General features: G+C 35.6%; 1 protein-coding gene across 14 annotated transcripts in view; it reads right to left on the bottom strand.

Moving 5' to 3' along the window:
* The window catches only part of MYBPC1 (myosin binding protein C1), a 76,682-nt gene that overhangs the window by 43,205 nt on the left and 19,658 nt on the right, over positions 1-13,819 (bottom strand). For 12 of the 14 annotated variants that reach the window (XR_010987800.1, XR_010987801.1, XM_068142232.1 and 9 more), the window contains exons 2-6: positions 11,729-11,755; positions 9,354-9,395; positions 3,805-3,837; positions 3,419-3,454; positions 2,120-2,155 (exon numbers count right to left, since the gene is read on the bottom strand). Coding sequence is in view for 12 of the 14 variants with exons in the window: in XM_068142232.1 (XP_067998333.1) it covers positions 2,120-2,155; positions 3,419-3,454; positions 3,805-3,837; positions 9,354-9,395; positions 11,729-11,755 (174 nt within the window). In the remaining 2 variants the exon portion in view is untranslated. The remainder of the gene's footprint in view (positions 1-2,119; positions 2,156-3,418; positions 3,455-3,804; positions 3,838-9,353; positions 9,396-11,728; positions 11,756-13,819) is intronic. The other 2 variants (XM_068142233.1, XM_068142239.1) reach the window with 2 other exon arrangements.

Here is a 13,819-nt window from a genome sequence, read left to right as displayed (position 1 = left end):
GTCTCTTTCAAGACCAAACTCAGTTAGAATTGTACAAGCTAGATTTTCCTTTTGCTAGTCTCTGAAAAAAGGGCAGAGATGAAGCTTACTTTTGAGCTTTGTTCTCTTTTACCTTGATGGAAGCAGAGAGTTTGGAGATCAGTCAATACAATGTCCTGCCATGTGCATTCGCTATTACTTTACAGAAAAACAGTTTGTCAGATGAAAATATTTTTGTCACATCTTCAGACACAGCACCTTTTCTTCTGGGACTGGGCTTTTCAAATTGAAAATGAACAATGGTACTGAGAGAAGCACTAATCTTCCCAGGACTGAGAACTGTACCAGCACAGCTGCATGTTTTTGGTCTTTCCGCTCCTCTGAACAGCTCTGGGTTTGTGCTGTGCAGTTATATCCCAGGTGAAAACATGCAAAACTCTGGTCAAAGCTGAATCCTAACAGAAAAGATGGGGAGAGCATTCTGTTTCTTGCTTCCTTTCTGCAGAGAGGCAAAGCATGTGTCTCATATTTCAAGTGAGAACTTGTGAAGTCCAGGTGCCACATCTTCTTTTTGAGGAGTTATTGCCAGTGCATAGGGGAAACTGAGTGAACCAGTGCTGCCATGGTAGTAGTAGTAGTACTGAAGAGCAGTGCAAATATGGAAATGTACAGTTGTAATTAACAAAGCCATCTGTCTCTTTAAAGAGAGTTGCATCTCTCTTGTTCCCTCTAGTTGTTTCAGGAGCAAAAGTAGCTTTTTAGAGTTTATTCAGTGCTCTTATGGTTTTGGTTTCATAATTAGTATAAATGAGGAACCAGTCATAGAATGCTTCTCAGTCAAAACCTGGTCTCAAAGTTAGAAGTTCCTTTCCCTGGTCTGTATTTTCTGTAGAAACTCATTTGTCAGAGGTCAGTTGTCTTTCTACTATGTAAAGATTACCACTGTTTGAATGCTTTCAACTCATAAAGATTTCCAACATTGACAAATGAAAGATAAGTCACTATCACCATGGGAAAAGGCGAACAAAATGGGTTTATTATCCTAAAGACTGTTAGGAATAAGAAAAAAAAACAGTATAGAAATGCTAGATAGCTTTGCTATAAAATCTTTGCCTTTGAGTCTTTGAGAGAATTGTGTGTTGTGTGCCTAACAGCTCTGTATAAGCCTGCTTGTACAACAGTTCTCATGAAGGCATCCATGTATATACATACACACATGTATATACATTTATATGAAAACATATACACAGACATACATGAAAACACACACATATATATAGATGCACATCTATATATAATCTCTTTATAATTTAGATGTTTACATTATGGCAGTATAATATGCTAGTATATGAAGACACTGTAAAAATAATCGATAGTTACTGGTGTGAACACAATGATTTGACAATGGTTGGTACAGGAGCTGGTCATGTGCAGTAACAAACCTAACACACCACAGGGTGAGATGGAAAAAGGTTATTAATAAATGGAAGAAGCTTACATAGAGTCATTAATTTGGTACCACATAAAATAACACCTAAATATTATCATCACCTTTAGATATTAACATTTTCCTAATATTAAACAAACAGAACAAAGTGTGGGTTTGATGTTGGCTCAAGGGGCTGGCATAGCCGGCTATGCCAGGTCAGTAACCATGGTTGAAGTACCTGCTGCTCATTTTGTTCCAGAGGCTGCAAATCCTGAAACCACAAAAGTGGGTGTAGTATGCATTACCTGCCAGGATAGGAAGAAAGAGGTTATGAATCTACTAAGCTGTGAGAAGAAGCCATTCTCTTACAATCTCCTGGGGTTTGTGTGTGGGATTCAGGTAATCCACTGTTACCCTGTTGGCTGGAAGGGAATAGCTGTGTATCTATCTATACAGAAACAGAGATATAGATAGATAGGTATGTATGTATGTGTACAATATGATATGTGTCCTGTCTTGTGCAGCAGCGCTTTCTCTCATTCTTGGTTTAGTTCCTAGAAGTCTACTTGCTCTGATACTAAAAGAAAAGTAATAAATTGAAGTAGTTATGGTTTTATATTGTATAAATGATGAAAATAAGAAATAGATTATTGGTAATAATGGTATTATGTAAATTTGGGACTGTTTCATCATGTTTTCAGGAGGTCTCACCTGAATCTTTTCTTTCTGCTGGCTTAGACATCCCATCTGAAAGGGAAGAGCAATTAAGATGATACCAGCTCAGAGCTCACAGCTTAACTGACCTCAGATCATCAGGATTTTAAGATAATTGTCTCTTCATGCAAGAAGATTAGACCAGATATTTAGGACCATACCTGTGAGGAACTACTAATATGCCAGACAAAGGAAATGAACAGCTGAGAAAAAAAAAAAATCAGGAATCTTTCCCTCTTTTCTCTTAGAAAAGTAAATTAGTTTAGTTTAATTCCCATTTAATATTTTCCTTTCAGTAGTTCATATTTAGAAGGGTTCCATGAAGATGTTTTTCTTAATGATTTGTGTAGTTCCAGGTAACAGATGAATTTATGTTCTTAAATACGTATCTGAGGGGCAGTACTTCAAATAGTTTAAATAGTCTACTTATTTATCTAGGTTGAGCAAAATAATGATGAATAGCTACATTTTAGGGGTTTGTGATTAAGAATGTCATTTATATATTTAGCTTTTGCCAGTGAGGTCTTATTAATGCAAAGAAATGCACTGCTACCAACTTTACAGACAGCATTCAACTCTTCAGTTAATAATGCAAATTCCTTTGGAAGAACTCAAGAAAAAATAATCATTTAGGGCGTGAATATGAGTAAGAGCATGTTTATAATTTGAAAAATGAAAACCATTCTCTAGTGTTCAAAAATCTCTGTTTCATTCACAGTGTATTTTAAAAAACATACTAGGCAAGAAATGGAGAAATTTTGCCCATGCCACATTTATCATGATAGACCTCTGTGCTGTTGCTTTCATTTTACTGCCAATAACTAAAAGCATTTTGTCTGCCAGATGGGCAGCAATGGCTTGGAGCAGTGCATTCAAATTAACTTATAGATCAGATGGCTTAAGGTGAGGCAACTTACGTGGATAAACTTGTTTTGAAGTCATAAGGCATCTATTTTATTTGTAATTGTGGAATTTAGTCTCAAGACTAGCCTTAAAAATGCATTCCATGTTTGTTGATAGGAAAAGAGAAGACAAGTTGCTGTCAGAGCTGCTAACCAATATTTTACCTCCCAATGGCAGAAGTTCTACAAAAGACCTCGAGAAAGGACTGGAAAAGAATTTATCTGGTATGAAGGTCTTGTGAACAGAGATAAATTTAATGTAGGGCACTCTAAAAAAAAAATTAATCAGTATGTTTTGAGTTCAGTCTAATGGTTTGGACTCTTTCTTCATTCATAGTCAAGAGAAAAATACATACATACATACATACACACAAAGCACTATCACAGTCCTAACCTGCTGGTGGAGTACTAACTGAAGTATCATCTTCATCTGTGAAAAGAAATACAAATAAAAAAGCACATAAAGAAATTGAAAGCACAGACGATCATCTGCTTTATAACAACTATGTGAAAATGTAAAACCTGCAAAAGAAAGGGAAAGAAATCTAAATAGTCAGGAGCATTCGCAATGGAAGCTTCAAACTGATGAAGAAAGCTTTGCATAATTCAGTAGCTGAAATGGTAAACCTTAATTTTTCAAGCAAGTGAAAAAAAAATGAGATGTGGTCTGTGATCTATGATTAAATCATGAGTTTATATGAAAGCTGCTGTTTGTTAGAGATGTGATCCACAGTAAATACGAAAAGCCACAATGAAATGAAGGTCAATCACATATCTGACCTGAGGAAGATGCCATTTCTCTGATGTCCATGTCTGCAATTAAAATGTGCACCATATATGCATTCAGCATCATTGAATCAAGGTATGCAACAGTTAAAAATAGTCCTCTGTATTTATACTTTACAGTTTCCCTACTAGAACATTAATTTTAAATGCAAGAAAAAACAACCCATTTTCCCCATTCTATAGGAGAATAATTTAAAATAAGGACAGAACTGGTATCATCACACTGTGTTTTCCTTTTAATCACACAAAAAACTGACTGCCATCAGGTATTAAATCACTACAAGAAATTGTTAGCCAGGTTATCTCCCAGAGTACACTGAGTTATATATTAACATAAATCAAAGCCTGAAAAAAACCATGAAGCTGGCATTAAACCTGAAACACTGTTATTAGAAAAACAGAATAAGGTAAAGAATAAGGTAAAGAATAAGGCAAGAATCTCCTACATATCTTTGATTAGAAAACTCAGACATAAAAAAGGTGGAAAAAGTCTTAATGCCTTAAAATCCTAATGCTAAAACCCCCCAAAATAGTAGCAATGCATTATTTGAAAGATTAGAATAGATTAGGTATATTTAGTACTTAATACACAAGTAATATAAAGATAACTTGTCTTTTATACCATATCCGAAATTCTTCTGGAGAACATTTCAAAGTAGAGGAAACAAGCTAAATAAAAGCACCTTTAGGAAAATATCAACCCTCATTGTTAAAGAGAATCCTCATTAAAAACAAAACCAAAACAAAAACCAACATAAAAATTAGACTTGGGTCTGTTAAAAGAATTTAGCTACTAAACCATAACATTTACTCATTCCTTTTTAATGATTCATCAAACTTCTTCAAAACTTCTTTTTAAAAACCCCTCAGAAGGACTATGTAAGTTGTAAAAGGTAGGGCTACACATGGAGGATTAATGTGTCATCTTCCAAAAATTGTTTCTTATTCACAGAAAAAAATGTAATTCATTTAGTGGAAGTGTTCTCACTGCCCATATCCTCCAATGGCAGAAGCAGACATTGAAGATGCTGATTTTTCAGTGAAAGCACTTTGATAAAGTCATAGCAGATGTTTTAACGTGTACTAGCAACTAAATGAATGCAAGGCTGAATAATTCCCCTACAAACCTTTCTCCATATTTCATGAAAGTATAAAGTGTACTTTTGAGTCTGTCAATAATGCCACCATTGTAGTTGATGATGGCTTAAACAGGTACATTACATACTATCAGATCAGTAAAAATAAGGTCAATCATCATAAAACACTTGGTGTGACACACCCTACGTGATAATATATGATAATCACATTATTAAAGGCACATTCTGATTGACTTCTATTTTCTTTAAGCATTTGGAAAGCAAAACCAAGGAGTTATTAGTTTTGCAGAGGGATTGCTGGGGTTTCTCCAAGGTAATCTATCATTTCACAAACACAAATCAAACACAAACATTTCAGAAGCATCAAACAAAAGCAGAATTGGAAGTGCTGCAAAATGGAAAGAATATGAAAACAATACATGCCAGTAGGATTCTTTTGACAAATGGGTAACTATAAATCCATCACTCCCCTTATCTCAGCATTTTAGGATGAAATGAACCAACTATTGGACAAATATGAAAAATTATTTGCCAGCTATAACTGTTTGGCTTTCTGTCATGATTGATTGCTTATGCTAGCAATAAATTCTATTTAAAGATAACAGAATTCACAAAAACATCAGACCATGTGGGTAAACTGTGCTTGCTAGATCACTGTTGTTACTTCTGCAAGTAAACTTTTAATGGAATGTATTGAACAGTCTGCTGCATGACAAGAGCAATGTAGGTATGAAAAAATAATTCATTTGACAGCAGGTCAATAGGATTATTACTTTACAGAGGTTTTAATTTTTTTCCCCCTGGCTTCTATTCATCTATGGCATATTTTCATTATCAAATAGGATTTTTATGTTTATTTCCTCACATTAACTGAGGACCAGGCCTCTTGGAGCTCCATCAGGAGTAGAGTCTTGTAGGAGGAATGAACAATCTGTATTTCTGACTGGTGATACAGTAAGAGTATAGAAAAATCTGTCAAAATATAAGTAATAGCTACTGATTTATATATGAACTGCTGAAATGAATTTTTGACCCTCCATTTTCCCTTGGCTTGAAATCTACCACACAAATATGGAAGCTGCTATTCTGTCATCAGCCACATTGTTGATAAACAATGTGTAGCAGAAGTGGCAAATTCATATTGTGTATTTTCTACTTTTTTAGCTGTTTGGAAGAACACTTGAAAGCTGGATGTCAGAAAGCCTGGTGCTACAGAATTGAACAGGGGAATTTTGGAATTGGCTCCACTAGAGCAGGATCTCAAAACTGATTTAATCAGATATCAGAGCAAATAAATTAATTACTCTTTCTTTATATCTCCCTCTCTCATTCAACTGAGGGCCACAGGAGATGGCATGAGAGATATGGCAGGTGTATAGGGGCAGAGTGGTGAATAGGGAAGGGATGCTGTTTTGCAGCTTTGGAATGCCTTAATGGTTATCTGTGCTGCTGCACACTGGACAAGTTCAGGGCTAAGGCAGGAGGTAGATCACCACAAAGAGCATACCCTTGTCTTTATAGTACATAAATAAATACAGAATAACTCAACCAACTGGCCAAGTCATTTTAGTTTATGCTGAATTTCCTCAGCACAGTTTAACCAGTCTGAGATTTAGTTTAAAATTCAGTTGCCTTCAGTTTCATACCTGATTTTCAAAGAGTGTTCATCAGTCCCATCAAGGGGACTTTGCACTTTGGAAATGGTAAATGAGTGACTTACGTGGAGCAATGGAAGTTTAGTAGAGAGATAAATGGGTAAGTGAAACCTGGAAAAATATAATGATGAAACATGCAAACATTTTAGTAGATGGTTGAATGGAACCTAGAGAGAAAGGTATCAGGAAAACATGCAAAATTTTTAGTAGTCCTCTAAATGGCTGGATGTGACCTAAAAAAGGAATGAGCAAATTGATATCAAAATTCAATGATTATTTCACCAAGTGGGAACACAATTATAGTATTATTCAGTCCATAAGATAATGCTAAAATTAAAAACAAGCAAACAAAAAAAAAAGGCAGATGAATTTAAACCAAATGAGTAGTGGATAACGTAGTAAGGTTGGTGGGATTTCTACTGAGTCACTTTTTGCTCTGGAAATAAAACAAATGATCATGTACATCCTGAACTTTTAACAATGTAATTTTTGAAACTGGAAATGCTCTAGAAGATTATTCTATACAAGAATGTTTTAATTTTTTAGTGCTCTGACCTACTAATTTATGACAAAATAAACAAAAGATAACAAAGAATTTATCACACTGCCATCACTTCACTTTACAGTGAACATAGAGGAACATAACTATGTAGTTGCACACAGACAGTAACTACTAAAAAGAAATAGAACAGCAAAACAGACACACAGAGAGGTATGTTTTATTTCCCTCACTTCTGTTGTTTACGTTGTCTTAGAAGTAAAAAGAGGTGCAAATTATGTAGTGTGTGGTTTATGTGGACTACCAAGCTTTTCTTTTTAAATGCCATGTACCAGCACAGCCTGGCTGCACTGCAGAGAAGGGCTGACCATGTCTCCTGTGGTACACTCATTTTACAGTGTAAATAGTTTGGGAGATTGGAAAAATGCAACCACTATAAAGATTTTCTTCTGGCAAACAAATGTGAAGAAACCACTCTAATAAAAAATATATCACATACTTGGTGATATTTTGTGGCAAAAAGGAGTCGATAGGAACAATTGCACTATACCTAATTAAAAACCCCACAGTACTACCAAGTGTCTGTCAGTGACATCTACATTTTCTTTGCTGAGGTGATGATTTCCACTGGAGCATGGCAGAAGGTCATCCTTTCTACATATTGGTGTTCAGACTTTCCCTGGAATTCTTACTGAGGTGGCTGCTGCCACTGTTGACTGTAACGGGAAACACTTCCCATACCAGGATCTCAAATGATTTTTTTGATAGCAAAGTCCTCCTATATAGCACAAAGAAAGCATTTTTCCCCTTCAGAAATACCTCTGTCTTTCATTAAATTTAAACCAGAAACATTGTAATATACAAAAAGATAATAGGAGTATTTGATACCTACCACAGCTTCTTTGTATTCAGTAAAAAGTAAGCTTGTAAGCAGTTGGGAAAATATTTTTCATGTTCAGTGCAGGAACAAACATTACTCACTTATCAAAATTAAAGCAAGCAGAACTAACTGCTGGAATAGATTAAGGCAAGACCTTCATCTTTTCTCCTATCATTAGGCATGCAAATTATTCCTGAATTATGTTTCCATTACCAAGATGACAGATTTGATTACTCACACAAAATTTTGTATGTCAAAATAAATGCTCAATGCAAAGATAGCTGACAAAATAACATGCACTGAATCCTGGTTCAGCATTTTTATTTTCAAAAGAATACTTGAATCACATACTCTCACTGTTTATATTTTGACTTTAATGAGAAAAATACTCATGCAAGCCTTTGCCAAATAAATCTACAAGCATCAAATATGCATTCAGTCTGTCTATAAGGCAAGAATTTGTCTGGAAGATATCAACAGCCAGAACATGTTTTCAACCAAGCCATTTCTTGATTTGCCATTAAAAAAAAGCATAACCATGCCAAATGAGAAGCAAGCATTCCATCAATTTTAAGTACACTTTAGTCTGGTTTAGCCTTTTATCAGAATGAAGAAAAAAAAGATTATTCATTTCAAAAGCTGTTGCTGAGCTGTTTGAATTCCTCTTTGTGAAGGAGTACAAAAAGGAGTGGAAATTGGCACAGTTACCTCAAAATGTGTCTTCATAACCAGAAGAATTGCCAACAGGAATGGAGTTTAATCCCATCAGTACAAAACAATGTATCAAAACTGGATCTGGTTTTTACATACATTGCTAGTGGAACAGTCATATGTTTGTCCACAGCAGACAGTCCTCCAAGGCACTTTTTAGAACTTGTAATGAGCTCAAGTATTGGGCTCCCAATGAGGACAGAAAAGCTTATTGTGTGATTTCATATGAAAAAAATCTATTGGACTTCGTGGGAAGGTAGAACATGCAATAGCAAGTTTCTGCCCAGGAATAGAAACAGCTTAGAATGTAGGAGTTGGGTTTTTTTTTAATTTGAAAGCCACCAACGTACATAGTACCTGAGTTTTAGCAAGTGTGGTCAAGTGTCAGCATCCAGGCCCACTTAAACATGGCTTTCTGCTCATGCAAATCACTTGAAATATGATCTATTAATTAAACAGTCCATATAAACATTGTTGCTAAAATGTCAGTCTTGCTTGCAGAATTTTTAAAGGCATTCATAAGTATCATCATTCCCTTGTGCTGGATAAGTCATGCAAAAAAGGGATCCAGGAAGATTCACAGCACACTTCTGAAATTTGGCAGTAAACATATGCTTTAAATCTTGAGCAATCCAACATCAGAACAAAATTTAGGAATATTCTCTTTATTGTCCATTTGTCAAATATGATTCCAGACTCACCTTTACCCTTTTCAGTTCCACCCTCCTCCGGTGATTTTTGTTCTGTTTGGAAAGTACAAGTATATTTCTGAGAGGATCTTAAAAATACATTTTAAAATACAGAAATACTCTAGTTTCTGTTAGTATTGAAAACCCCAAATGACGAATTATTGATATATGTATATATGTAATACACAGTTGTAATACCATAAAGACATTTACAACTCTGCATATCAATGAATTTTCTGTGTGTTGAATGAGTCACATAAGATTGTCATTCCTGTACTCAGTAGAAGAAAAATAGTGTGTTTTTCACAAGTAGCAAGTGTCAATCTCTTCTCCTTGGGCTTAATTAAAAAGCCTTTGAAATGAATTACATATCATTGTGAATTTGAATGGAATTGGATGTGACGTGAGGTGCTGCCAAATATTAATGGCTGCCAGAGCTCCATCACCCTAACTGGTTTATCCTTAAGACAAAGTACACTACAGAGAGACTATATTGATGGTGCTGTTGATTCTTTATCATCATTGTCATTTTCAACATAGTTTTCTTGATGGGAAGTTGCCAGCGTGTCCTCTACTCCAAGGAAGTGACTGTGAGTTATCTGTGACCTCATAAAAGACTGGACTGTATTTGCTTTCTTTCTTTCAGGATTTGATAGGATTCCTATTCTCTTCAGCTTCCTGTCCAAATCAGTCTGCATACAAGGCCTGTTAGATGATATGGATTGTCAAATGATATGGATTGTGTTCATATGTGCACACTCCATACACACTCCAAGGTGTAAGCACTAAACATTCTATTGCCGGTTTACAAAGACTTTCTGTGGCAAACTTATCTGTCAATTACCTGATTGAACATGGGTCTGGGTGAAGATCAATGGACTAACATGGTCAAGGTGGGCTTAAGAGAACTTTTGTGTCATGGAAGAAACATCTGCAAGAGCCATCTGGTATTGTGAGTATCCTGATTTCTTGTTCATATATGCACAGCTGTGGCAAATTCACAGAATTAACAGAATTCACAGATTGATAGGGGTTGGAAAGGACCTCTGCATTTCATCTAGTCCAACCCCCCACCAGACCAGGCTGCACAAGACAGTGTCCAGCTGGGTTTTGAATGACTCCAGAGATTTACACTCCACCTCTCTGGGCAGCCCATTCCAATGCTCCACCACCCTCAAAGTAAAGAAGTTCCTTCTCATGTTTTGATGTAACATCTGATGTTCAAGTTTATTCCCATTACCTCAGCCTTTCTTCCTAAGAGAGATGTTCTAATGAAAATGTAACATGTGAAAATAAAACTTAAAATTTGGAAGACAAGTGCATGTTCTGGAAGAGTGACAGATTCCCATATGCTTCTGTCTGGTTTCCATACATTTCTGAGATTCATTTGTCAGGTTGTCTGTCTTGGCCAAATAATCAAACTTCTTCCTTTTTACTGGGAATTTACCTATAGTAATGCTTCCCTGTCCAGCTATGAACTGGGATTAATTCACTCCTCTTTGTAGGTAGTAGCATGTCTAAATCCCATTTAAAAATCTCAGCAGGCACAAGTATACCATCCTGTTGGCTTGATATTGAGGTTTAGAAGGAGCTCTTAGAATGGCTTCCCAAAAATTTCTTGTTGTAATTCAAGATGCTGATCACGTCACATAAATTACTTATGTTACAGCATTTAGATTCTTGAAAAACCACTTTCCCTCTTTGTATGAGAACACTTGGAAATCGAAGATGACAGCATTTTGAATCAGGCAGAAGGAAGCTAGGAGAAGTGACTGGTGCTTTCCATTTAGAAATAACCCAGCTTGATTTGTTCCTAACCATAAAGGCCTACTTGTTTCATAGAAGAAGTACAGGTATGGGGACAAAGAAGGGGATTATAAGAGGGTATTTAAGTAGAACTGAAGATGTTATTTATTCAAAAATGATGAGATGTTTTCAGTATAATGCTTCAAACATGCATCTTGCACAAGATGCCTAATCTTCAGGTGGCTAAAAATAGGTGAAATGAATCCCATTCTGTAAACTTCACTCACAGTGCACTTTTGAGGAGAAATGAAAGGTAGTATTTTGGTAATTAGATGTTGTTCTTTATCAAAGAAGACTGCATAATTTGGACACAGAATTTAAGAAGTCATAATTTTCTTGTATTATGAAGGACCTTTGTACCATCACACAAATAAGTGTCTCACAAACAAAAATTGAGTCTGAAAAATCAATACTCAGGCAAAGTGAAGTGAGAATATCTTATCTAGGCAGGGTTTATTACTTGTATTACTTTCCTCTCACTTTCAAAAGGACAAACACAAATTACATTATGGCTATGTAATATCTAGTCTCATGCAACTGTTGTTAATGTTAAAGCACAAATTAGCATTCTTTACACTAACCTGGAGGTGGTGGTGCACTTTCAGTCTCTGAAAAATAAGGAAAGAAGACAGTTATTTAGCTTCAAGCAGAAGCAAATATTTTTCACACATCTGGTATATGCTTGTTGAACTTGGATACAGTTTAGGTTTATTTAATATTTTAATACCATTCTCAAATACTTTTTTTGCTTTTACACACACAAAACATGGTGTCTTCAGAGTGACATGGTCAGAGGCCCAAAGTTTATAATCTCAGAACAGAGGGTACAGAATTTCTTCAGTCTGGAGAGATAATATTATAGAATCTCAGAATCACTTAGCCTGGAAAATATCTTAAAGGTGATCAAGTCCACTTGGTAACCTAACACTGCCAAATCCACCACTAAACCATATTCTTGATTGCCACCTCTACATGTCATTCAAAATGCCTCCAGGGATAGTGGCTCAACCACTTCCTTGGGCAGCCTATTCTAATGCTTGATAACACTTTCAATGAATTAACTTTTCCTAATAGCCAATCTAAACCTCTCCTGGCACAACTTGAGGACATTTACTCTATCCCTATCATTTGTTACTTGGAAAAAAGTCCAACACCCACTTCAGCAGAACCTCCTTTTAAGTAGCTAGAGAGAATGAGAGGGTCTTTCGCTGACATACATGTAATCTACCTGCATATATTCATAGTAACTTTTATAGGTTGGTCCTAGTACATTTCAGGACCTTTTGCAAATTCCAGTTTATGGCAGTTCTGGAATATCATAGAAGCCAAGCCGAATTTCAAGTTTGGGTTTGATTTGTGTAAGTCAATTAGTCTTGAACCTATGCTTATATACAAGCATCAAGATGCTTCTGTCAGATGATATCTTATGTTTAAGTAAGCATTCCATTGACTTGTGTGATATGTGATACAACTTCAATCATGTAGGGTAATAGATCCATTAACTGAAGAGGATCATGCACAGTAGAGACCTTTATCTCATTTTCACCACACCATAAGATCTGGATTTCAGTGTTCAACGCAGGCAGAAAGTCAACAAATCTTCTTAGCTGGTCTGCATGGGACCTGTGTTATGTTTGGTTTTCTTTATTGCAGTCACAGTTTTTAATATTAATCACTTCCTTTTCCCAAATTAGATACAGAAACCAGGCTTTCCTATCTAAATGTTGTCCTTTTGGAATGACATATTCAGCAATCTAGAAACATAAGGACAAATTTATTAGCTAAAATGTATCTTTAAAGCTTTAAAGGAAGCTTATTTTCAACTGTTAAATGCCTGAGGACTTTAGACAAGTTGAAAACAGTAATGTTTATTGGAGATAGTGCATTGGCTTATAGTTCAACTATGTGCAACAAGCAAAGACTTCAAAGGTTGAAATCCTTAACTGTAACAGTAGATGGCTCTAACTAGCCTTTGTCATATTATGGGTATTAACCTTTGGGACCTCACTTCAGGTCATATTCAGGAAATAAAGTTTCAGTTTCTGTCACACAGAAGTGCTGGTAAGGCTGTTCCTTTGCATTCACATCTAAATATAACTAGAACATATTTCTTGTTCCTAATACATCCATTTAATGCTTGAAAAAGATACTTTTAGTACAAATACAACTTCAAGCCAAATCTGTGAGTTTGATACAGTTTAGGAACTCCCAGCCACATACACAGATGCTGTAGCAAATACTTGTAAAGGGACCAAAGACAATCCCTTGCTATAGGGACAGAGCTCAGTGTGACGGTATCCATCATACAGATTCAGAGCAAGAATGTGTATTAAAGGCCAACAGACATGAAGTCTGATATAATAAAATAGCTTTATTTAAACTCATAGCAGTTTACTTTTTCTGGTCTAGTTACCATCATACTAAGTTTTGCATGGCCTAGGAAAATCTTTAGATTTTTCATATGGAAATACAAAAATTGCACCACAAAAAGTACACCTTGAAACAAATCCCCTTTACTACCCTGACATTTCTCACCACTTCCACTGCAAATTAATGAGCATCCCTGTGGCATAGAAGTCTATTTTTTGCATGGAAAAGTAACAGCAGAAAATTATTGACTGTGCACAAGTGTTTTTGAAATGTAATAGCTAGAAATGGAGTATTCTTATTAA

The sequence above is a fragment of the Melanerpes formicivorus genome, unplaced genomic scaffold (assembly GCF_026170545.1).
Source record: "Melanerpes formicivorus ecotype bairdi unplaced genomic scaffold, bMelFor1.0.p_v2 SCAF_8, whole genome shotgun sequence".
Classification (NCBI taxonomy): Eukaryota; Metazoa; Chordata; class Aves; order Piciformes; family Picidae; genus Melanerpes; species Melanerpes formicivorus.
Note: the sequence above shows the minus strand (reverse complement) of the source record. Positions and strands in the feature narration are given on the sequence as shown.